We start from the raw sequence: 23721 nt of genomic DNA, 5'->3' as shown, positions 1-23721 counted from the left end.
TGCTCTCCTACACCACCACGCAGGTGGGTTTCAATCTGACACTGGTTTTCATCCCACATAAATCAAGGTCTTTATATATCCATGTATGTTCGTCTCTACAACATGTCAAAGCCGTTTACTCTGCATCCCTAGAAACTGTTTCAGTTTTTCTCAGTTAAAAACATTCCGTTCGTCCCTCCTTTATTCCATAGCCTCGTGGGTTCCCTCAGCCGCTACCTCTTTGATGCTGCTTCCTGTGCTTCTGAGACCTCCTCCCTGCCTCCTCCCCTCTGCTTCTGAGCCAGCTGCCCCTTGGTGTCCGCCCCCCGCCCCACCCCGACCCTGACTTCCACAGCTGTGGCTCCAGGACATCATCTGGGGCCCCAGTGAGACTCACATGGCCCTTCACTGCCCACGGCCAGTGGCTTCCTGAGGCTCAGGACCTGACTGGACACACCGGCCAGCTGCTGTCCTGGCGGGGCAGCCCTGCCCCTACCCCTCTGGCCTGTCCCCTGCAGGGTCCGTGGCTGCGCCTCTCTTGGTTCCTCCCTCTCTCCTGGTTGCTCCCTCTCAGGCAGGTGGGGCTCTGTCCCAGGGCCTGTCTGCCCCTTCTCTCCCTCCTGGGTGGCCTCTTCTACTAAATACTGACCTCTCCCTCTAACTGGAAGTGGCTCCTCAGCTGCTCAAGGTCACGGCCAACCCCACTGGCTCCAGCCCAGCCCTGGCTCCTCCCCTCCTGACTTCCCTGAGGGCACCAGGCTGCTCAGGCTAAAAGCCTGGGAGTCTCTCCTGGTGTGTCCTCCTTCCTTTGCTGCTGATTTCAGCTCACTGAGTCACTGTCCCTCCGGCCCTTCCTCTGCAGCTGCCACAGTGAGCCCGGAAAAGCACCCTCAGGTCAGGTGAAGACCACACAGGATGGAGCCCCAGGCCCCGAGTCTGCCTCTGACAAAGTCACTCCCACCTTGTTCCTGTGAACCCTGCTGCCCCAGGGCCTTTGTGCATCCAGTCCCTTCTAGATAGAATGCCCCTTCCTCCAGATGGCCTCCTGGCTGGCCCTTCCCAAGCCAAGACTCCGGTGTCGCTTAGCTTTCTTTGCCCCCTGCCCCACTGGCAGTGGCGAGGGAGTCACCTTAATTTGGTGACCTCATTAATTGTCCTCATGGTCAAAACCATTTCCTGGTTGTTTTCTCTGGCTGGGTCCTCACAGCTCAGGGAGATGCTTGGCACACAGTAGGAGCTTAATTAGTACTTGTGGAAAAAAATGGTCTCCCTAGAAAGCCAACAGAGCTCTGGGGAGACAGAAGGGAACCGTGTGGTGCCGGGGACCCTGCGGAGCCCCGGGGGTGCGGTCCAGCGGCAGCACCTGCACCAGCAGCTTGAGGCGCGTGATCCTCTGGAAGGGCAGGATGAGGAAGGAGGAGAAGGGCAGGCCTCTGCACTTGGGGTCGAGCTCCAGCTGCGCAATCAGCTCCCGGAACGCTGCCTTCTCCTGGCTGGGGACACAGACACAGCAGTGGGTCTCTCCTGGAGGTGCACATGGAGATGCTTCCTCCCCACTGACAGCTCCTAGGGACCCGGAGACCCACGGTCAGGGAAAATGTGTCGAGTTCTTTCTTTCTCTCTGTCTCTTTTCTAATGGGAAATCAACTGTTCATGCACAAGTCAAATAACAATAGTGACTTCGCAGGCCCAGCCCGTGAAGTCTGCAAAATAGGTGGCGTGTGGGAGGGCGAGGATTCTTTGTGTGGCCAAGTCTGTGAATCAGACACACAATTAGATGATTTCACTCAGGAGGACACCATGGCGAGGTAACCCACGTAGTGACGGGAACAGGCAGCAGGCGCCAATCACCTGCCAGGAGGGCCTGAGCTATTTCTGACAGGTGGGCTGGGCACAGCGCTGACAGGGCCTGGGAGGCTGTGGGAGATGAGTGTCAGCCCTGGCTGCACGTGCCGAGTGGTGGCGCTCTGCCTGCTGCTGCTCACGTGGCACAGGGAGGGGCCTCAGGGCTCCTGGGCACGGTGGTGCGTGGGCACCTATCTGCTGGATGTGCCTCTTCTCAATGCCTGACCTCAAGTTCCAATTCCCAAACCCTGGAGCACCTGGATGCGCAAATTCATGCACGAGTAACCCTGGGGTCCCACAGAAAGGCCAGCCAAGGGCAGGCTTCAGACCCAAAGGAATAGCAGGCATCCGGACGAAAGCATCCTTGTCAGACCATCTAAATGGAGCTGAGAGGCCACGGGGGCAACTCTCCGGTCACCAGCTCTTGTCTCGGGAGCTGCCCTGTAAGGCCAGTGCAGCCACTCTATCTCAAGGCTGTGTTCTCAGCAACTGTCCTCGGAACTGTGACCACAAGACCAGGGTGGCATGGCAGCTGCTGCCAATCAAGCTTGCCAGCTGCCCCAACGTGCGAGGACCTCTCTGTCCTCATAAAACCCCTGACCTTGCCTTCGTTCCCAGGACAAACAAGAGGCCACCTCAGCCTGTCGTGTATCCTGGCCTGTGATCCTGTTCCTCCTTCCCCAATGAGGATTGCTCAGAAGTTCTGCTCTTCTCTGATGCGGAAGGTCACCTTCGGAAAGGCCTTCGAAGTTTCTGAGTGGAACTGAGTGCCCTCCTGGATGGCCCCAGTACCTTAAGAGTGACCAGTGCAAAAACTCAACAGAGGCAAGGTGACCGAAAAATTATCTTGTCAACTGAAACCTCAGAGGGAGTTGCTGACATGGTGGATTGGTAATCGAGCCAAGGGCACGGCTGGGTAGCCACAAAGTCAGCTCCTGCCCTGCTCCTCCCTTCTGCTAGTTCATCCCCGGTTCAATCTCTCGGCTCTCTCGGCCTCCTCCTCTTCCCTGAGTGCACAGGGACTGCTCGGCGGTCTGGGACGGGTCTGGGGACGACATCTCACTCACTTTGGGTCCAGTGGGGTAAGGCTCTAGGAACATGCCAGGTCTGGGCACTGTCACTGGCCTGGAGGGTGGCAGGTCTGGATGCGGTCACCAGTCTGGCCAACCTCGGGGCCCTTGGGACCAGGGAGGGCAGGGACGGCGGGGGGGACACTCACAGCAGCTGCTTGTAGGTCCTCTCCTGGTAGGTCTGGTTGCTCACATAGGTGATGTAGACGGAGAAGTGGCTGGCGGCGTAGTGGTACACGATGTCACACACATCAGAGATGACGATGTTCTCCTCCATCCTGTGCTCCAGCTCCAGGAGAAACCTGCAAGGGGCAGCGGCTGGGCTGAGGATGCGGGGCAGGCAGGCTCAGGACACACCCTGGCTGGGACAAAGCAGCGCGCAGGTCCAGGAGACTGGCCCGGAATCTGCACGCTGGAGGGGCACATCTGGTTTGGATGGACGACAGCATCGGGGGTAGACAGACGCTTCATCTCTGTCTCTGGACAGACTGCTGTGTTTGCGGAGGGAGTAAAATGACCATGAGGACTTGCTTCAGGATGGTCCCATGGGGGTGGGCGGGGTGAGGGAACCTGGACTGCCCTGTGCTGCCCGTCACTGCTGAAGCAGGGGCCTCAGCCCAGGGCTCACTGTGTGGGTGTCTTTACTTCTGCACCTCGGGATTTCCCACAGTGAAACAGGAATCAGCACATAGATAAGAGGTGCGGAGGCCAAGGCCGAGGGTCTCTCCGGCTGCTCAGGCCTCAGTGACCTTGTGTCCAGAGCCATCCAGATGGGCCTGCCACAGGGAGGTGGAGGGACTAACACACAGGTGGGTGTCAGTGCAGAGGGCCACATGTGACATGGCATGCCCGGGGCTCACAGCTGAGTGCAGACACTGGTCAGCTCCTCCCCATGTGGCCTTTAGCAGCCAAGCTGCCCAGGCCACAGTGAGGTGGTGAGTGGGCCTCTGACCCCGATAATATGCCCGAGTTCATTCCTTCTTTGAGAGAATCAATGGATGTCTCTTCTTCCTCCATTGACTCACCCTTGACTTCAACCAGGCCCAGCCATAAGCTCAAAACCACTTCCCCCAACTACGGCTCACACCATCCAAGAGGATCGGGAGCCTGAGGCAGGCTACGCTCAGAGGTCTTAGCCCAGGGGCCTGAGCCGGGGCTCTGTAACTGCAGGAGGGTGAACTGCTCAGGGGGACACACCCACAGGTCATGGACTGGCCGAGCACCCGCCTGAGAGACGGACTGCAGTGGACAACTGTGGGTTCCGTGCATAAGAGAGACCACTCAGCATGGCTCCAGTTCAGGGTGGGGGTCCTCCCGGCCACGGCTCCATGGAGACCCACAGGGTATGGTTGATGGGGACGGACCTGGGACTTGCCACTGGCTACCCCGCTGCGTGGGGAGGTGGATCTTGGATTTATGTCATTATTGGTCATATTAATTATGGAAAATTCCCAACAACCAAGAGCAGAGCAGCCCTGAGACAAGCACCACGGCCAGCTTCGGCCGCCTGGACAGGAGGCGGCTCTCACCGCTCGCTCACAGCCAGGACGTCCTGGACGTTGGAGAAGAGGATGTGTGCCTCTGACGGGTGCAGGATCTTCTTCATCCGCTCGTTCTCCATGAAGTGGGACACCAGCAGGTTCAGGCTCTTGTAGTAGGAGGCCTCGGAGGTGACCAGCTCGAACATGGCCTGTGTCAGGGGAGGCGGGGACACAACACAGGAGACCCTGTGGTCACTGCCTTGATTCCAGGGAAGCCCAACTGCGTCCTCCTGCTCAGAGGCACCGGGAAGCCCAGCCGGCTGTGAGGGAGACACCAAGGTGTGTGGACGGCTGCTCCCTGACGCTGCCACCCCTCCCAAGGGGTCAAGCAGCCCCCTGAAAGAGGGCACAGTGTCCTGCCCTTTGAGAGCACGCTCTCAACAACTCTTCCTTTGCCATGGACATCGGGGACAAGTTGAGGTCCAGGACCTGGAGAAGGCGGAGCACGTGAGGTCAGCCCAGGGTGGGGGTCCTCCAGGCCACGGGTTCCTGCCCGGGTTCCTGGCAGAGTCAGGAGGGAAAGTCGGCGAGCAGAGGTCCCCGACGCCACACGCCCAGAAAAACATTTCGAAGGAAACGGGTCACCATGACACCTCCGGCACCAGCAGGGAGGAATTCGGGGGGGACTGTTTCCTTTTTTACTTTTTGAATTGTCTGAAAATTAGAAAATGAGCCTGTATCATCGCTCCTAAGGTTGGATTTTATAATGTAATAAACAATCTTCATTTTGAAAAAGAAATCCTTAATCTAATAAGCTCTTCTGAGGCACCTCTTTTCCATCTGTGTGTGTGTGTGCATGTGTGCATGCACATGTGTGTTCATGTGTGAGTGTGCACATGTGCGTCTGTGTGCATGTGTGCACGTGTGTGCGTGTGTGCATGCGTGCATTTTTTGTTGTTTATCCACTGAAGCTGTGAACACCACAAAACTAACCGAAGCTCTGCCCTCTCAAGTGTGGCTCCGTGAAGCACACGCAGCAGCCTGGCCTGCCTGCCTTCCGTGCTTACAATGACCTCAATCTGGAAGGTCAGCTGGCACCTTCCACCTTCCTCCACTTTTTATCGGCCTAGGGTGGCTCAGGTCCCCAGAGGGACAATATAATGGGTTGAATTGTGCCCACACCAGGAGGCTACGCCCGCGTTCTAGTCTCCAGAGCCTGTGAGTGTGACCTTGTTTGGAAAAGGGTCTTTGCAGATGTAAGTGAGTTAAGGATGTCAAGGTGAGGTCATCCTGGATTTCTGGTGGGCGTGCCCATAGTGGAGAGACCGGGAGCCGAGATGAATGCACACAGGATGGAGAAAAGGCTGGGGAGGTGTGGCCACAGCAAGGGACGCTTGGAGCTTCCAGAACTGGAAGAGGCAAGGACTCTCCCCGAGAAGGAGGGAGCGCAGCCCTGAAGAGACCACTTCAGGCCTCTGGCATCCACACCTGTGGGTGAGTACCTCAGGTTTCTTGCCCCCAGGCTGTGGGCAGTCCTGGGAACCCACACGGCCGGGCAGAGGAGGATGGACAGACACAGCCATGGTGAAGGCAGAGCTCTGGCCTCCCCAGGTCCAGCAGGCTCCAGCTCCAGGGGTCAGGAAGGAGGGAGGGAGAACACACAGGCTCTGGGGACAGGGTCTTTGTACAGCTGTCCCTTCAATCCCCAAGGTCCCCCAGGAAGGAGGCATAGAAGCTCCTGTGTCACCAGAAGGAAGCAGGAGCAGAGCTGAGGCCACGTGCCTGAAGTCACCCACCTCTGTGGTGGGAGGGCACAGCCCCTGCCATGAAGCCTGATGTCCCATGCTCTGGCCAGGCTGGCATTGGCCAGCTGCGTCCCAGTAGGGTGGCCGCTTTGAGCCCTCGGCCAGCCTATGATTCCCATCCTCGGGGAATACTCACTAGACTGACCCCAAATTTATGAATCACAGAGTGGTCCCCGAATGGCACTCTTAGCTCTGGCTATTGCACTTGGTATCTGCAACAGCCACGTTCCACTCCGAGGGCCTGTCCACCCGCCACTGCGAAGCCAGCTCTGCCCTGGATTCCCCGTGACCCGTAAGATCCCGTCAAGGCGGGGCATTTCTCCAGGGTTTGGAGGACTGCAGCAGGCGGGGGTGGGCTGGGCGACTGCGGTCACTAGCAGCCCTGCCAACAGCCACCCAGCCAGGCACTTTAAGATGAGGAACAGATTTGTAAGTCGGGGATGTCCCGCAGGGCAGACCTGCCTCGCAACCAGGTTGACAGTGACATCCTCCAGGGCTGAGCCGCCAGTCACAGGCCCTGGGCCACCAGGTTGCCCCTGATTGAGACAAGGACAGCGAGAACCAAGACGCTGACCCAAGCAGTGGCCTCTCCATAACGTCCTTGCACCACAACTGCCTTGTCCACCTGAAAATAAGCACCCACACAAAACGCACGGCCCTGGACTCCTGGTGGTCGACCTACAGCCCCAGCACTGACCCCCCAGCTAGCCATTGGCTGCTCCATCTACCTACACCCAGCCTGGACAAGGGAGGCCCCTCATGAGAAGGTTCCTGGAAGCTTTCTTGGCTACAGATGCTGTCAGGAACTCACTTTCCTGCTGCTAAATTTAATTTTCTCGAGACAATGTCAAGCCTTCACGGCTCCCAAGCTCCAGGCACACATAACTAACAAAGGTGATCCAGACGGGTGTCACAGGTACAGGGCGCCACAGGTATGGGGCAGCGGGCACTGAGCCCAAATCACAGCGGCACAGGGAGAGGGGTCTGTCGACCACATCACCAGGAAGGATGCCTACCAGAGCACCCCGATTATGCATGTAAGGGCCTCCCTAGCCCGGGTCCACCCGGGTTCCCTGGCTGGTGGCATTGTCATCCTGACGCCAGGAGGACGAGGTGGTCGGGAACAACCAGGCCTGGCCTTTCAGAGGCTGACTCTGGCCTGAACCACTGCTCACTGAGGCTGGCGGAGCCCATTCACTCAGCACTCACCCCCCCCCCCTTATCCATTTACAGGCAACTGATCATCTGCGAATTCTCCTTTGGCAGGGTGTCTGTCTTGTGGCGTATGTCCTGGTATTTGTGACATCAATATGGTCGCCTTTTCCTTATCCGTGTAACTTTACTATCAGAGGCTGAAGCCTTTGTAGGTGGAACAGGGCTAACGAGGGACCTGGCCAGCCTGCTCACTCCTTTACTCCTGCATCTGTTGGTGCCACAGAGCTCACGGGACATCTGCTGTGTCCAGGGTCTAGGCCTGAGCTCCCAGGTGACGGGCACAGTCCCTGCTGTCACCATAGGCTCACAGCCCAGGGGAGCAGAGAGAGCAGGTGTGAGAGAAGCCTGCAGTGGAGCCAGCTGAGGCACATCGAGGAGCAGGCAGGGCCAGGTGTGTGTGAGAGCGAGTGTGAATGAATGTGAGTGTGCGTCCCAACTTCTGCTGAAGCCTGATGTCCCATGCTCTGGCCAAGCTGGCACCGGCCGGCTGCGTCCCCACCAGGGCAGCTGCTTTGAGCCCACGGCCAGCCTAGGATTCCCATCCTCGGGGAATACTCATTAGACTGACCAAATTTGTGAATCACAGCGTGGTCCCCGAATGGCGCTCTTAGCCCTGGCTATTGCACTTGGTATCTGCAACAGCCACTCCGAAGGCCTGTCCACCCGCCACTGCGAAGCCAGCTCCGCCCTGGATTCCCTGTGACCCATAAGATCCCGTCAAGGCGGGGCATTTCTCCAGGGTTTCGAGGACTGTGACGTAACTGGTGGGCATGTCCCTCTGTGCGCAGCTGAGCTGCAGACTGGCTTGAGGCCCTGGAGTGGGGACTTGGCCAGAACCTCTGCCACAGTGACAGTTGCTCGGCCTCCCACTGAGCCTCAGTTTCCTCATGTACAAATGGCCACCTGACTCGTCGTGTGGCTATCAGGAAGCGACTGCGAAATGCCTGGCCTGGAGCCTGGTCCGCCACAGAGCCTGTCCCGTCGCAGAGCCTGACTTGGGCATTTCCCGTCCAACCGCTGTCGTTGCCTCCACAAGTGGTGGGAAGGTGCTCTGGCCAGACGGGCAGAGGGCTGTCCTAGGAGGACACTGGGATTGTTCCCCAGAGGATGGCAAGACAGCCCATTCCCAGGAGTGCCAAAGATGGATTCTCGGGGGCAGGAGATAGGATGGTGGTGAGGGAGGGGGCAGGACATGGAGGGCCCTCTGTGCATGTGGTGGGCCATCACTGACAGGGACGAGTGGGAGACCCTCAGGTCTGGTTTACATTTTCAGGTCCATCCCCTTTGACCACTATGTGGGGATGGACACCAAGAGCCAGAGTCAGGAACAGGGAGGGCTGCGGCCCTGAGCTCTGAGAAGCCACATCTGTCCACCTGCAGAGTCACCCCCACTCAGTAAGCAGGGGTCATGTTCTTCTCAGTAAATTTGGATTTTTCTCTGACCAATACATCATAGCGGACAGGGCTCTGGAGCCTAGGCCGGAGCCTGTGTGTGGGCTCAAGTGACAACTACTTCTAGTGCCACTCTGTGTGACGAGGCACAGCCCCATCCTAAAGGCAGCCCTGGGGTGCAGGTACCAGGGCCAACAGCACCCCCTGACACCAGCAGTCCCCGCCCAGCTCCAGCAAGCCCCCATCACAATGCTGATTATTAAATTTCCTCAAGACAACCCGGTAACAAAGCAATTTGAAAAAATTTATATATTAAAGCAGGTATAAATGTACACCATGTTCAGGCTTCCTCACAGAGGGATACAGATGAACCAGACTCCATTTTTCATCCAGCATGAGAGTCCAGGTAAAATCGCTAGATAATGTGCTACATCCGTGGTGGGGAGAGAGCACACCCACCCACAGACAGAGCATGGGGACAACTTGGCGGTGTCTTCCCAGTTCAAACACAAGTGGCCTGTAGACCCGCTGTTCCACTCAGCGGTCCCCACCGGACCCACTGAGGGCATTCTGTCTTTGCATGATTTTAAATAATGCTGCAGGGAACATCCCTGAGACACGACCTTTTCAACTGCAAATGTGCATTAACAGGGGCTGGTTAAATATGGACCGGATAAACAACAGAGCCCCCAAAAGCTGCAAAAAAATGGATTGCTACCAGGCGCAGGGGCACATGCCTGTAATTCCAGCAGCCCAGGAGGCTCCCACGTTCAAAGCCAGCCTCTCACGCACAGAGGCCCCCCTGCAACTTAGAGAGGCAACTTGTGAGACCCTGTGTCAAAAGAAAAACATTGAAAGGGCTAGAGATGTGGCTCAAGGGTAAGTGTCCCTGGGTTCAATTCCTGGTACAAAAAAAGATTGCTCTAGAGAGACATGATAAGTATTTTGCTGAGTGTCAAGGAAGCCAGGCTCACAGCGATGCCCAGAGCAGCTTGTTACTGATACAACAGCGCAAGCGTACACCTTCTACCGCAAACAGGCGGCTGAGGAGGGACCCGGGCAGCTCAGGATAGGTATGGGGTGGGGGAGACTCTTCCTCTGCAAATACTTCTGCTCTTTTTAAATTTTATATCAGATGCATAAACTATTTATCCAAATGATTCATTTCAAAAATTATATGTGCTAATTTTACTATCTGGTTAAATCGTTAGTGGTGTTTATTTTCTGCATCAAATAGAACATCAGATCAAAGAAATACCTGACGTTTTGGGTGATGGCTACTGCCACCTTAAGAGCTGGCCCCCTCCCAATTTAAGACTCTCTTGCTGAATTGTTAAGGTTAACCCTATAGATAGAGATTTGGTGAAGGCTGGTTAATAAAGTAACAATCACAATTTAAGTTTTTGATAGGCCCATCATATAAAAACCCTAAGCCTGGGCTGGGGTTGTGGCTTAGTGGCAGAACGCTTGCCTAGCCTGTATGAGGCACTGGGTTCGATCCTTAGCACCACATAAAAATAAACAGATAAAATAAAGGCACGCTGTTCGTACATAAGTACAGAAGAAGAAAACACAAACAGCAAAACCCCAAGCAATTTCCTTTTTCCTTTTTGCAGGCGCAAAGAAGGCAACACACGTCAGTCCTGAGCAGTGAAAGCAGCTGCCAAACAAGACCCAAGAGAGGCCGAGCGGACTCAGACTGTGTTGGGGACCACTGGGCCCCTCCCTCCCGCTCTCTGGGCATGCTGGGGACTTGCCGTCGCCCCTGAGTGTACCTGTGTGTGTCCCTGTCCCCTGGAGATTCTCAGAACATCACTCCCTGCACACCCAGCCATGGAGACCAAGTGGCAGAGACAGGTCCTGCATGTGCTGGGGACACCGCCCACCAGGCTGAAGGCATGGCAGCTGCAGGCTGTGCCGGTCCCACAGTGCCAGGTGTCAGGTGGGAGAATCAAGTGCCATCTGCGTGGCCCTGGCCTCCCCCTCCACAGTCACATTCCCTTTCTTTCTCTTTATTCTTTCAGGACATTTCCGTGTCCCACCCCTTCCTGCAGGTCCTGGAAGAGCCCCCTGCTGCTCACCGGGAAGCCCTGCCCTTCTTAACTTGTCTCCTTCCTGTTCTTTTAATCTGAATATATTCCAATTACTTTCTCCAAGTGTCCTGTTCTCAGTGACTCAAAAACCATCGCTCAGAGGCCGGTGGGAACCCAGATCTGTGAAGGTGGAGAGGGGTCCGGCAGCAGACGGAGCTGGGGCAGCAGGGGTCGCCTCCGGGCTTTGGCATGGGACCCCAAAGATTGGGAGCGTAGAGTCTGACAGCTCAGCTTTGTGTTCATTACAAGACAGAAAGCTTACTTTGACCTCTTTAAATATGAAAAGCCAATCCCCAAAACTCGGAGCAAGTCACACCGAAGCCTGCGTGTCCCTGTTCCCACCACTGAACGCAACTACATTGCTTCTCCATCCGCCTCGGTATCTTCAAATTTCTTCATCTGATCCACAGGAAACAGCCAAAAATGTATAAAGTTTTTATTTTCTTTGCACAATCTATTATAGATGAATGTTCTATTCTGCTTTTTAAAATGTTATATATCATGAATATTTGCTATTTTATTCTTTGAAAACATGTTTTTTAATGCTATGTCTTTGGATAGCTATATACTGTCTTACTAAATAATTCCTCTACTGTTGGATATTTAGACTTCTTCTCCTCATTCTTTGAAATTTTTTGCTGGGATGCACATCCTAATAAATAAATACTTGTGCACACATGTTATTATTTTGCAAGACAAATTTCTAGACAGAAATACTAGAAAAGGTACAAAAATATTCTTATTGGAATTTTGGTACAATGATTGCTATGCTTTGCTTATCACTGATGTAACAGAATGCTCATTTATATAACAAATTAGAATAAAAAATTAAAAAAATAAAATCCCCCCAGCACTAGGCTTTTAATGATTTGGGTTAAAAGATTAGATTAGATTTGGGTTAAAAGTCTCTGTCTTTTTGAAATGCAGAAGACAGTACCTCAATACTGGGATTTCTTTGATTATTAGTGAGTTTGATTTCTTTTTCATTTACTCACTACCCACTTGTTCTCCTTCTATGTGAATTGTTTTACCCATTTTTCTTTGTGGTGCTTTCATAGTCTTATTGAAAAGAGTTTTCTAGTTGATTGAAATCTGGGTTTTGCCAACATTTGTTAAAACAGAAAATTTTACTTAACACCAAAAAAAAAAAAAAAAAAATAACCCAATCAATAAATGGGCTAAGGAGCTGAACAGACACTTCTCAGAAGAAGATATACATTTGATCAACAAATATATGAAAAAATATTCAACATCTCTAGTAATTAGAAAAATGCAAATCAAAACTACTCTAAGATTTCATTTCATGCCAGTCAGAATGGCAGCTATCAAGAATACAGACAACAATAAATGTTGGTGAGGATGTGGGGAAAAAGTTCACTCATACATTGTTGGTGGAACTGCAAATTGGTGCAACCACTCTGGAGATTCCTTAGAAAACTTGGAATGGAACCACCTTTTGACCCAGCTATCCCTCTCCTCTGTCTATACCCAAAGGACTTAAGATCAGCATATTATAGTAAAGCAGCCACATCAATGTTTACAGGAGCTCAATTCACAATAGCTAAACTGTGGAACCAACCTCGACTCCCTTCAACAGATGAATGGGTAAAGAAACTGTGGTACATATACACAATGGAATATTACACAGTATTAAAAGAGAATAAAATTATGGCATTTCCAGGTAAATGGATGGAGTTGGAGAATATCATGCTAAGTGAAGTAAGCCAATCCCCCAAAACCAAAGGCTGAATGTTCTCTCTGATAAGTGGATGCTGATCCATAATGTCGGGGGGCATGGGAAAAATGAAGGAACTTCAATGGGACAAAGGGGTGAGGGGTGGGGAGGGGGCATGGGGGCAGGAAAGATGGTGGAATGAGATGGACATCATCACCCTAGGTACATGTATGTCTGCACATATGTGCGACGCTACATTGTATACAACCAGAGAAGTGAAAAGTTGTGCTGCAATTTTGTACAATGAATTAAAATGCATTCTGCTCTCATATATACCTAATTAAAATTAATTAATTAATTAATAAAACAGAAAATAAAAAAGACAAAGCAGACTGGGACAAATCATTTGAGCCCCCAAACAAAACAAAATAGCAAATTTTTGTGTGTTTATCTTCCTTTGGGCCCAGGGATTATTTATGAGTGTGTTGTCTATTTTCCAAGTGTTTGGATATCTTCCTGTTATCTTTTTCCCCCTGTAGTGCTGGGGATGGGTCTCAGGGCCGGTGCATGCAGGGTAAGTATGTGCCACAGAGCTACGCCCCCAGCCATTTTCTAGTCATTTCACATTAGCGATTTCTATTTTAATTCTCTAGGGTCAGATAACACCGTTTGTATGATTTCACTTCTTATGCACTTGTTGAGGTGTGCTGTGGTCTGTCTTGGTAACTATTCTATGTGTACTTGAAAAAAATTTGTATTCTGCTGTGGTTGGGTGGAGTCGTCTATAAAAGTTAACCAGCTCCAGCTGGCAGATGGTGGTCAGTTCTTCCACATCCCAACTGTATACATATAGTTGTTGATGGACCTTTATTTTTATTTTATTTATATGTGGTGCTGAGGATCGAAGCCAGGGCCTCTCACATGCTAGGCAAGCGCTCCACCATGAGCCCCAGCCCCAGCCCCATCCCTGCTGATTTGACATCTCCTGGTTCCACTGGTTACTGAGAGAGGAGCCTCTCAGCATGTCTTCACCTACAATTGTGGGTTTAGATGTTTTTGCATGTGCATGTCAACAAGGGCAGCTTTGATTGTCAATGTTCCCTACCTTCGGATAATTTGGGCATTTCCTTCTTTTGAATGCCATAGCCCAGGTCGGGCAGACGGCAGCCTGCGGGTTGTAAATCTGGTTTTCCTGAACACGCGCAGGCCCCCTCCTGCCTGTGTGCGTAGCTCTGTCACACCAGGGCAGCAGGCCGAGCGGTCCCGACTGAGACTGCACCAGCCATTATCTAGCCCTTGAAGAAGAAGCCCGCTGACCTCTGCCCAGCGCCACGCGGCTGCAGTGACATCGGAGAGAGAGAGAGCGCGGGTCCAGCCCTCAGCTCCTCAGTCGCAGGAACCACGTTCCACTCGAGGCTGGCGACCGTGGCAAGATAGCTGTGGGACGATCCTCTCACTGTGGAGTGTTCTGGGCAGCCCTGCTGTGACGGTGGCCCCCCTGCGCTGGCCACGGCATCTCTTCTGCCAGTGAGTTTTTGGTCACTGGTGTATCTTTGTGTTTTTAGCATTTTTATTTTAAAACTTTGATTGATTTTCTTAAGAGATGGGGTCTCGCTATGTTGATCTTGAACTCTTGGGCTCAAGCGATCCTCCTGCCTCAGCCTCCGGAGCAGCTGGGACTACAGATGGCTGTCACTGTGCCTGGCTGATATTTTTGGTTTTGAGTCAGTTTTTGGTGGCTCGTATTTTCCTAGAAAATTGCTCTCTCAGACTCACAGAGCCTCCTCCCAGCTGGGCCAGCTGCTCTCCTCAGAAGCGTGTTTGGAGGGCGTCTTCTGCCTGGCCAGGGAGAAGTTCATCTGATCTGGATTTCTCCCTTATTTAGTAATGGAAGCCCAGCAGGGAGAGTATTTTTATCCAAATGCAGCCTTGCCCGACCCCCTCCATTCCACAGCACCTTGAACTCAGCGCCCTCCTCCTCTTTGAAACAGTCTGACATGTTAAGCAGCATCCTCCATCTCCTCGGTTAGAAGCGGTGGCCACGTGGCTGATGTGAAGTTGTAACAGCGTCTATCTCTTGTTCCACAGCGTCGTAGTGAGACACGTGGCCTGGACCACTTCAGTCATCATTTAAGGAGCTGTACATCTCGGTTAATTAATCGATGACCAACTTTTGGTGATGTGTCCAGTGGTCAGCCTCCACCAGGGCGGGTGGCACAGCTTGAAGAGACAGAGCCCAGGGACAACGTTGGCAGTCAGCCACTGTCTCAGGCCCCCAGGGCCAGGCGTGCCCCACCACTACAGCGTGAGGATGTGGGGCCACTTGTGCTCAGACGCGGGTTACAAGAGCAGGGCGGTCCCTGGGCTCCATGTGCTGGACCCCACATTCCAGTTCACACGGCCCCCGATCCCGCGTGACCTCCACTGCGCAGTGTGCTCTGAGGACCAGCCTCCCTGATCCTGGGAACCTCAGGTGAAAACAGTGATAGATTTTCACGAAGAAAGACACCCTCAGCAAAGCCAGCAGGTCAGCTCCCCCAGTGCACAGGCCCGGGAGGCAGCGCCAGGAACCCCGACGGAATGCTGTCAGTCCCCACAAAAACGCACATGGAGACCCCGTCCCCGCTGCAGTAGTTCAGGGGGCTTGTGGGTCGCCCTCCTTAGTGGATTCATGCTCTCCTCTCAAGGGGGATTAGCTCTTAGGGGAGCTTAGTGCCCCCTGCTCTCTCCCCTACGCCTGCTGGTCCTTCAACTTCCAGCCGTGAGTTGAAGAGCAGGACCCTCACCTGCACAGCCACCTTGAACTTCCCGGCCTCCAGAACCATGAACTCTTCTTTACCTATCACCTGGTCTCAGGTTAGCAACAGAAAATGAACCACACATCTTCATTTTACAGATAAGGCAACTGAGGAACAGAGAAGTTACCTGTATTTCCCAGGTCACACAGCTAAGAAGTAGAGTGGGACTGAGAATGATAATCACTACATTCTGTTGCTCCCCACACTCCACCGTGAAAAAGCATCTGAGTACATTAAAAAAGAATTAACATCCAGAATGTACAAAAAGCTGCTAATAAACCGAACAGAACACCAATATAAACAAACCAATTTTAAAAAAGGACGAAAAATAAAACAGCCACCTGACAAAGAAAGGGAAATGATAATTGCCTGAAAGGCTGTTCAAGCAAGTCCTGGGGACAGGCAGGGGAACAAGCGGGAGTTTATCTGACAGATCACAGAAAACCAGGATGTTCGACAGAGCCAGGAGGGCGGTGGGAATGGCCCTCACACTGCGGGTGGCCGTGTGGATCTGAGTCGTCCTTATCCAAAATGCTGGGACAGAAGTACGTCAGACCTGCGGGGTGGTTGGAATGTTTGCAGATACATAATGAGATATTTTGGGGATGGGACCCAGGTCTAAACACAGAGTTCATTTATGTTTCAAAAAGGCTTATACACATAGCCCGGAGGTAATTTCATTTAAAATATCTTAAATAATTTAACACATGAAGCAAAGCTTCATGGTATCAATTTTTCACTTGTGGTATGTCAGTGCCTCAAAAGTCTGATTTTGGAGCATTTCACATTTCAAATTTTCGTCCTAGGGACACTCAGCCTGTACTGCCTTTTGAACGACGGTGTGGTGGGGTCCACTACCATTCAAAATGCACTTCACTTCTGACCAGCAGCTTCGGGTGAGGTCCCTCCCTACAGCCACCGCTCACGTGGGTGCTAGGAGGCCACACGCAGGAGTTCTCCCCAGCCACCTGTGCTCCCCGCCTCACTGAGGTCCCCTGGTGCCCTGTGGGGCCCACGGAGCGCTCTGGGCAGACTCCACACACACCTCGCTCGTTGCACTTCAAGCCACCTGTGTCCCTTCCTCAACTTCTTCAAGCCAGTTGTACCTGTGATACCATCTACCACTTAATGCTGAGAATCAGTGGTGGCCAGTGCCAGGGGAGCGTTTTATAAAAACTAAGCTGAAAACTCTGAGTTCATGGAAGGCAAGTTGCTAACACCCCGCAACCAAACCAAACCGCCCCTAGGGTGAAGCCAAAACCTCGAGCGCAGCACTGGGGACAGCGTCACAACAACCCAGAAGGCTTCTGACGGAGTCGTCCTACGTGTCTAAACTCCAAAAGCAGACGGTGCCTTAAGGCTGTGCTGTATCAGAAGAGGCAAATTAGATGAAGCTAGTTCTCCAACGGGAACCTAAGGTCAAAGAAAAGGCCTAGGTAGACACTTTAGTGTTGTTTGACTTTTTTTTTTTTTTAAGTAATGCAAGTGTAGCAATGAGTCATACATGCAACGTTAAAATACTTAAAAATAAAGTGGTACCTTTATCCACGTAAAGGACACCTTTAACAGCATGAGGTGACTCCTGCTCACTTTGCTAACTTGCTGGCCCGGTGATTCTACCATCCCATAATAATGAAGTCATTTACTTTTGTGGTACAAGGGAGACTTCCGTCTTTAATGGAGGAGCTTCAGAAATTTGCATTTATTGTTATAACTGACAGGTTTGTTATTAACTCTGCCTCCTTTTTCAATGCTATTTGTTTCCTGTGCTTCTTTACAGTTTGCTGTGCTTTTCTATGTGATACAAAAGGCCCTTCCTCTGCTTCTAGCTACATTTATGTTGTGAAAGGCTCATGCTTTCTTTTAAGTTCTACATATTATGATTGATCTCTAAGTTTTATATCAGAAGTCTCCTAAAACAGACAAACTCTTGATGTAGCCACTTACAAATCCCTGCTCAAGAGCCAGGAGGGATGCCAGCATTTAAACTCATTTTTCTACAGGACAGGAGGTTAGCAGGTGAATCCCTACTGCAAACCTGCTTGGAAGCCGAAGTCTGAGTTAGAGGACACAGATCGGGAGCTGTTCTCAGTCTTAATCATTCACAATGGATGCTACAGTCTACCATGTTTGCTTTTAATTTGTATTTAATTTTTTTTTTTTTTTTTTAAGAGAGGGGTCTCACTCTGCTGCGTGGGCTGGCCTGGAACTCCTGGGCTGAAGAGATCCTCCTGCCTCAGCCTCCCAAGTAGCTGGGCTGTTTTGCTTTTTAAATAACAACAAGAGGGCTGGGATGTAGCTCAGTGGAAAGCACATTCCCAGCACGACCAGGCCCGGCTTCCCTCGCCAGCACCACACAAACACACACACGATACAATCAACACACACACACGTCCACAGGTCCTCTCTCCTCGAGTTGACCATACGCTTGTCTCTCTAAATCACACAACTTTCCTTGATACCCGAATAATCTTTGTTCCATTAAAACAAGCCCTGAGGTTCCCCGAAACTTGTTTCTGTCTCTGTCCCACTGTTTCTCCCTGCAGCTGCAGACCAGGCAACCTCACGACTGCCCAAGGTCAGCCGAAGGATCCTGCCTACAAACCCGGGCAAGAGACTCACGGCCCTGATTTCTGCCCAGTTGGGGTTGGGGGTGGCCACGTGGGGGGATTTCTTTCAGCACCCCCGTTCCTCCAAAGTTCAAATGGCCCCCAAATAAAGTTGGGGGATAAGATGACAAGGGAAAGGAAGTACAGCAGATTTCTGTCACCCAGCTTAGGTGGCTGGGGTGATCTCACAGTCACCACAGGCTTAGCATCACCTGGTGCTTTGGCAGAAACGCCCCATGGCAGTCAAGAAGGGTGCGCAAACGCCATCTTCCCACCCGAGGGCGCGCGCCTGTTGGGGCCTCAGCCCTGGGGAGGGGCTGACCTAGAGGCTACAGGTGCCTTCAGTTGCCCACGAGATAATGCCTTCTTTCCCACGTGGTCTCATGGGTGCGCCCTGCCAGTCATCCTCCCGATGAACCACAACAGAACCTCAGCCCCCAGAGGAAGGCCCCCCATCAGCTGGGACCAAGTGAAGCCCCTGCGCTTACCTCCTGCAGTTTGACCTCCTCGGGCTGCAGGATCTCCAGCACCCCGCTGCTCTGGATCTCTGGAAGGTCCTGCCAGAGGTTGAACCTCGAGTGGGGGTTACTGAGCAGGCAGATCTGGGGCACAGCCCTCCTCTGGGGTGGGCTCGCGGGCTCTTCCTCTTCCTCCTCTTCCTCTGGCGTGTCCTCGCCGGTCGGGGACCCATCCTCATGGCCCTGTATCTCTGCGTCCTGTTGCCTCCTGGTCTCGATTTCTTGAAGGGTTGATTTATCTCGGTATTCCTGATATAGGAGCCCTGGAATAAAAAAGCGTTGTATTTTTAAAAAGAACAAGATTTTTGATGGCAATCATTTCAAATCACTAGAACGTCACACTCTTACTGCGAGGGGATGCTCTACTGAGGAGCACACAGAGAAAGACGGGCTCTCTCGCTTCCTAGTAATAGGCTCCTGGACCACAGAGCAAACTGCCTCCTCTCCCTCGTGGGGAAGACCAGAATGTGCAAGTTTTCTCCACCACTAAGAAAAGTCTCTGATTCAAAATCCAGTCACACAAATGCGGGCTTTCTTCAGCAAAACGAGAAGGCAGACCTTGATGCGTCAGTAACCGGGAGAGCGCTGTTGACGGAAATGTCCCGGTTAGGTCTCAACATCCAGCAGGGACCTTCCCACAGCCCTAATGCCCCAATAGTGACCCTCAAGCACACTCATCCATGGCGTGGGAGTAGCTGTCAATTTGCTTATGGAGGAAAAATCCCTGTCTCAGCAACCTGAGGAGTCCAAAGGGACCCGTCTCTTGTGCACAGTCTCCCATGGCTTCCCCAGCCGGTTCTAAAGCAAATGCACCTGTCTCAAGGAAGACTCGGGGGTATGAGAAGTTGGAACGGATGTAGCAGCTCCATGAGAAAAAAACCCCTTCAGGGCAACTGGCTGTGGGCAGGGGGACTGTCCCTCCACACGACCCTGCCTTCCACAAGGATGCGGGGACAGGTCAGCCGCAAGGGTCTTGTCAGCCACGCACAGAAACAGGACTCTGCCCATTGGCCAGGGAGGCCCCAGGAGCTCTCAGGCAAGCATGCCTGGGTTGCATTCAGCAGAACCAGATTGGTAGGAGAGGGCTGCAGTTCCAAGGACAGCAGAGGAAGTGGTGGTAGTAACAGAGCCCAGGGCCCGACTCAGGGGCAGTCCAACATAGAGCAATGGCTGGTGCTGGGTAAAATCCAGGTCACCAGCTTGGCAAGAGGGTCTCGTGGCACCATTCAAGAGGACAAGGAACACGAGTGGAGGCTCTGACTGGGGGTGGGGTAGTGCAGAGATGAAAATGTTCTGGGGTCCCCAGTGGAGAAACCCAGCTGGGCAGCTGGACTTACTGGTCTGGAGCTTGGGACAGTGGCTGGGACCCCTAGGTTTGTCCACTTGGAAAGCACCCTCTCCTTCAGTACAGCCGAGACGTGTTAAGCATGTCTAAACAGTGGGAAGGGGTGAGAGAGGAACAGACCACCTCGGAGACCCTGGATACGTGAGCTGGGTCAGTCACATCCACGGGTGGGAACCTCATCAGTCTATCCGCGGGTCACACCGTTGGCTTCCAATGCTCCATGACTCTAAATCATAAAGCCTTTAAATGAGCCCCTGTGCTTTGCAATGTCACCATCCAGCAGAACACAATATAGAGTTCATGTGACAAAGGAATGAAAGTCGATCTATGCTAAATACAACTCAGGTTGGGGACCTATAAGGACAATTGAGTGTCACCACATAAATGGGCTCAATTGTGACACGTGACTGTTGCCATCAAGCTCGTTATTTTCCTGGGCTTCTGACAGACAGGATGCTTACGGAGGCTTCCACCTGGGTTCACCTTCCAATGTTTAACTCGCACCCACGAGGCCCTCAAACATTTGTTGAACACCTTTTAAAATGCAGTTTCCAAGCTTCCTCGGAGTGTCTGACCTAGCATACTTCTGACATTTCAGAAAGCACATCTTACGCATGCTGCAGGCAGCTAATCCGGGGCAGAACTACCTCCAACTTTTCACAGGTGCGTGAGACTTCAGCACTGGGGGGGGATCACGTTGTGGCAGACGCTCTCAGGGGCTCCCCTCCGTCCCTCACACCCTGGCTTCCCAGGTAGCAGGGCAGGGGTTTGGTTTGGGTGCCGCCCATCTGTGCTCCAGGACGTGGGTGATGTTGACTGGGGGACACCTTCCCTGACAGCTCCCTTCCCCTTGCCAGCGGTGGGTTTGGGCATGGGCATGTGACACCTGCAAGTTCATATGCTGGAACCTAGTGCCCAGGGTGACCGTCTAAGAGGTGGGGCATCTGGGGAAGTGATTTCCATGAACAGAGCACTGTCCTTATGAAAGAGGTTGAGGGGAGCCGCATTGTCCCTCCTGCAACATGAGGACTCCAGGAAAGGGCCATCTGAGCCCTCACCATCGGGAATCAGCTCTGATGCTGGGCCTCTCAGCCTCCAGAACCATAATGAGTCACCCAGTGTTAGAGTGTGGATATGGCTTGTCCCCGAGGTGGAGGCTTGGTCCCAGTGTGGTGGAGTTGAGAGGTATCTAGGCCATGGGCCACTTCCTTTTAAGGACTCCACAAGAACCTCAGTTTAAGAATGGGTTGTTGGGCTGGGGATACAGCTCAGTTGGTAGAGAGCTTGCCTTGCATGCACAGGGCCCTGGCTTCAATCCCCAGCACCACACACATAAAAAATGGGTTGTTCTTGGGGCTGGGTTGTGGTGGAGTGGTAAGAGCGTTTGCCTAGCACACGTGAGGCACTGGTTTCAATGCTCAGCACCACATAAAAATTAATAAATAAGATAAAGGTACTGTGTCCATCTACAACTAAAGAAAGAAAGAAAGAAAGGGTGCTAAAAACAGTGAGCCTGGCCCTGGAATCTTTTGCATGTAATCTCTCCTGCTCAATCCCATTATGCTGCCACCCACCATCTTGTAATAGTACCAGGGAACCTTTATCAGAGCCCATCAGAGACTGGTGCCATGCTCTCAGACCTCTGAACTGTGAGTTTAATAAATCTCTTTTCTGTATGAATTCCCTGTTTCAGTTATTTTGTTATAGTCTCAAAAGGTATTTTGTTATATACAGATTAAGACACTGGCCAAGGAGAGAAAGAGAAAGGAGACATATACTAAGGGCTTCTCAAAAAGATGTCTCTCCCCAAGAAACACTAAAAGACAGCACCCTTCCTGCTGCTACAGACTACGGCTGGAGGGTGTGATGCCTGGAGCGATTACAGCCGATTGAGGAGGAGAAGCTCTGTGATGCCTGTTTGGGTGATGAACCTATTCAGGACCTTCTCACCCCTGGACTCATTGACTGACATGGGCTGCCTTCCTCATTTAAGATCAGTTTTTGCTAGATATTCTGTTAATTGCAGCCAAAATAATTTTAGAATTAAAAAAATGCAGACTTTTTTCCTCAGGTATATATTTAGAACATAAATTGGAACTCCAATTTTTTTCTGGAGTTACTATGATTACAGAATTATTTGACATGCTATTATAACTACTTTTCATAATCTTTTGTTTTTTGTTTGCATTAAATTCAGATTACTGTATAATCTAATTCAGACCACCAAATACAGTAGATTTATATGAGGAACTACATGTTATCTGAGAACTCGCTGTACTCAGAGTATTGCATTTATTTTTTTTTATTTTTTATTTTTTGCAGTGCTGGGGATCAAACCAGGGCCTCACATGTGCTAGACAAATGTTCTACCACTCAACTGTGCCTCAGCTCAAAATGTTGTGAATATAGCATGTATTCCTACTTTATATTTATATGTTCAGTAAGCACAACTTTATATGGAAGTTAATTTTCCCTTTTGTAAATCTTTTTAATTTACAAAAGCTTGTACTTGGTATCACATGCATGTGGAATAGGAAAGCTTAGTTCCAACTCTTACTAAAAGATCTAAACAGGTTGGCTGGAGAAGGAGGGTGAGTCCCCAGCTCCTTTGGCCAAAGCCTCCTGAGTCATTTCAAATCCCTCCTCCTGAAGAGGATTCCTTTTTATTTCATTCTTCAAATACGATTTGAAGGGCAGGGAATCAATTATGATTTAGTGAGCAATTCTATGTGCCAAGCATAGACAATCTCTCTCTCTCTCTTACACACACACACACACACACACACACACACCCCACTCCAGGGGCTCAGGCTGTGTGATCTCTGGGGCCACAGCCACTGTGACAACAGCTGTGTACTCTAGTGTGCAGTCACTAAACATTCTGTGTAACCTGAGTGGTGGCCACTGCAAAATCCAAAACACAGTCTACAAAATGCAAACAAACTCATTCCACTTTCTGTCCCCTGGATTTCACTCTGCCCTCAGGACCCTGCGGTCCTTTCCTGACACCTGGTGAAGAATCCTCTCACTCACATAGCTGAGGGCAGCTGGGCTGGGGAAGGGACCTGCATGGCCCAGCCACTGAGTCTCCAATGAAGACTGAGATGGCATGGGACAGCTCTGTGCTGTCCCTCGCCCACCCATGGAGACCTACGGGAAACAGGGAAAGATGCTCCCCATGACACCAGCAGATATGGAGAAGGGGCTGTGGGGGAAAGGCTCAGAACCTCAGCGTCTCTGCTGACTGTCAGGTGAGGAAACTTAGGCCCATGATGGCAGACAGAAGTCTCAGGGGCCCGGACTCCAGCTTGGAGCTTCTGCAGCTCCAGGGGAAGTGCTCTGTCTCCTGGGAGCAGATGGGGACTTTGGCCCCTCTCCACCCTAATTCCTTCCTGGTCATGGCCCTGATCCTAGCCACGGAAGAGCCCCTTCAAGAGGGTAGAAGCCAAAGTTTCCATCATATGCTGAGGCAGAGGTGGCTCTCCTCATACAAAGGACAATGTGGCAGAGCATTGGGAAAATCTTTGTTGCAAAATCAGGATTTCTGCCAGACGCAGTGGTGCACACCTATAATCCCAGTAGTTCAGGAAGCCGAGTCAGGAGGATCACAAGTTTGAGGCCAGCCTCACAATTTAGTGAGGCCCTAAGCAACCCAGTGAGACCCTGTCTCTAAATAAAATACAAAAAAAGAACTGGGGATATGCCTTAGTGGTTAGGAGCCCCTGTGTTTGAAATCAGGCATCAGTTTCAGACTAGCCCCTCTCCACTTCCTCAGCCAACAAAATGAAAGGCCCCCACCGTGCCCCCACCCCAACCTGACGTACAGGGTGCCACAGGAGACAAACTTCTGGGAGTCAGAGCAGCCTAACAGCACGCAGTGCACACTCCCCCGCCCC

General features: G+C 51.9%; 1 protein-coding gene across 2 annotated transcripts in view; it reads right to left on the bottom strand.

Annotated features, from left to right (window-relative positions):
- Ngef (neuronal guanine nucleotide exchange factor) overlaps positions 1 to 23721 on the bottom strand; it is a 63100-nt gene that overhangs the window by 8441 nt on the left and 30938 nt on the right. For both annotated transcript variants that reach the window (XM_076865628.2, XM_076865629.2), the window contains 4 exons: positions 18451 to 18743; positions 4424 to 4584; positions 3044 to 3196; positions 1343 to 1472 (listed from right to left, as the gene is read on the bottom strand). In XM_076865628.2, the coding sequence (XP_076721743.1) occupies positions 1343 to 1472; positions 3044 to 3196; positions 4424 to 4584; positions 18451 to 18743 (737 nt within the window). The remainder of the gene's footprint in view (positions 1 to 1342; positions 1473 to 3043; positions 3197 to 4423; positions 4585 to 18450; positions 18744 to 23721) is intronic.

The sequence above is a fragment of the Callospermophilus lateralis genome, chromosome 9, assembly GCF_048772815.1.
Source record: "Callospermophilus lateralis isolate mCalLat2 chromosome 9, mCalLat2.hap1, whole genome shotgun sequence".
Taxonomy (NCBI): Eukaryota; Metazoa; Chordata; class Mammalia; order Rodentia; family Sciuridae; genus Callospermophilus; species Callospermophilus lateralis.
Note: the sequence above shows the minus strand (reverse complement) of the source record. Positions and strands in the feature narration are given on the sequence as shown.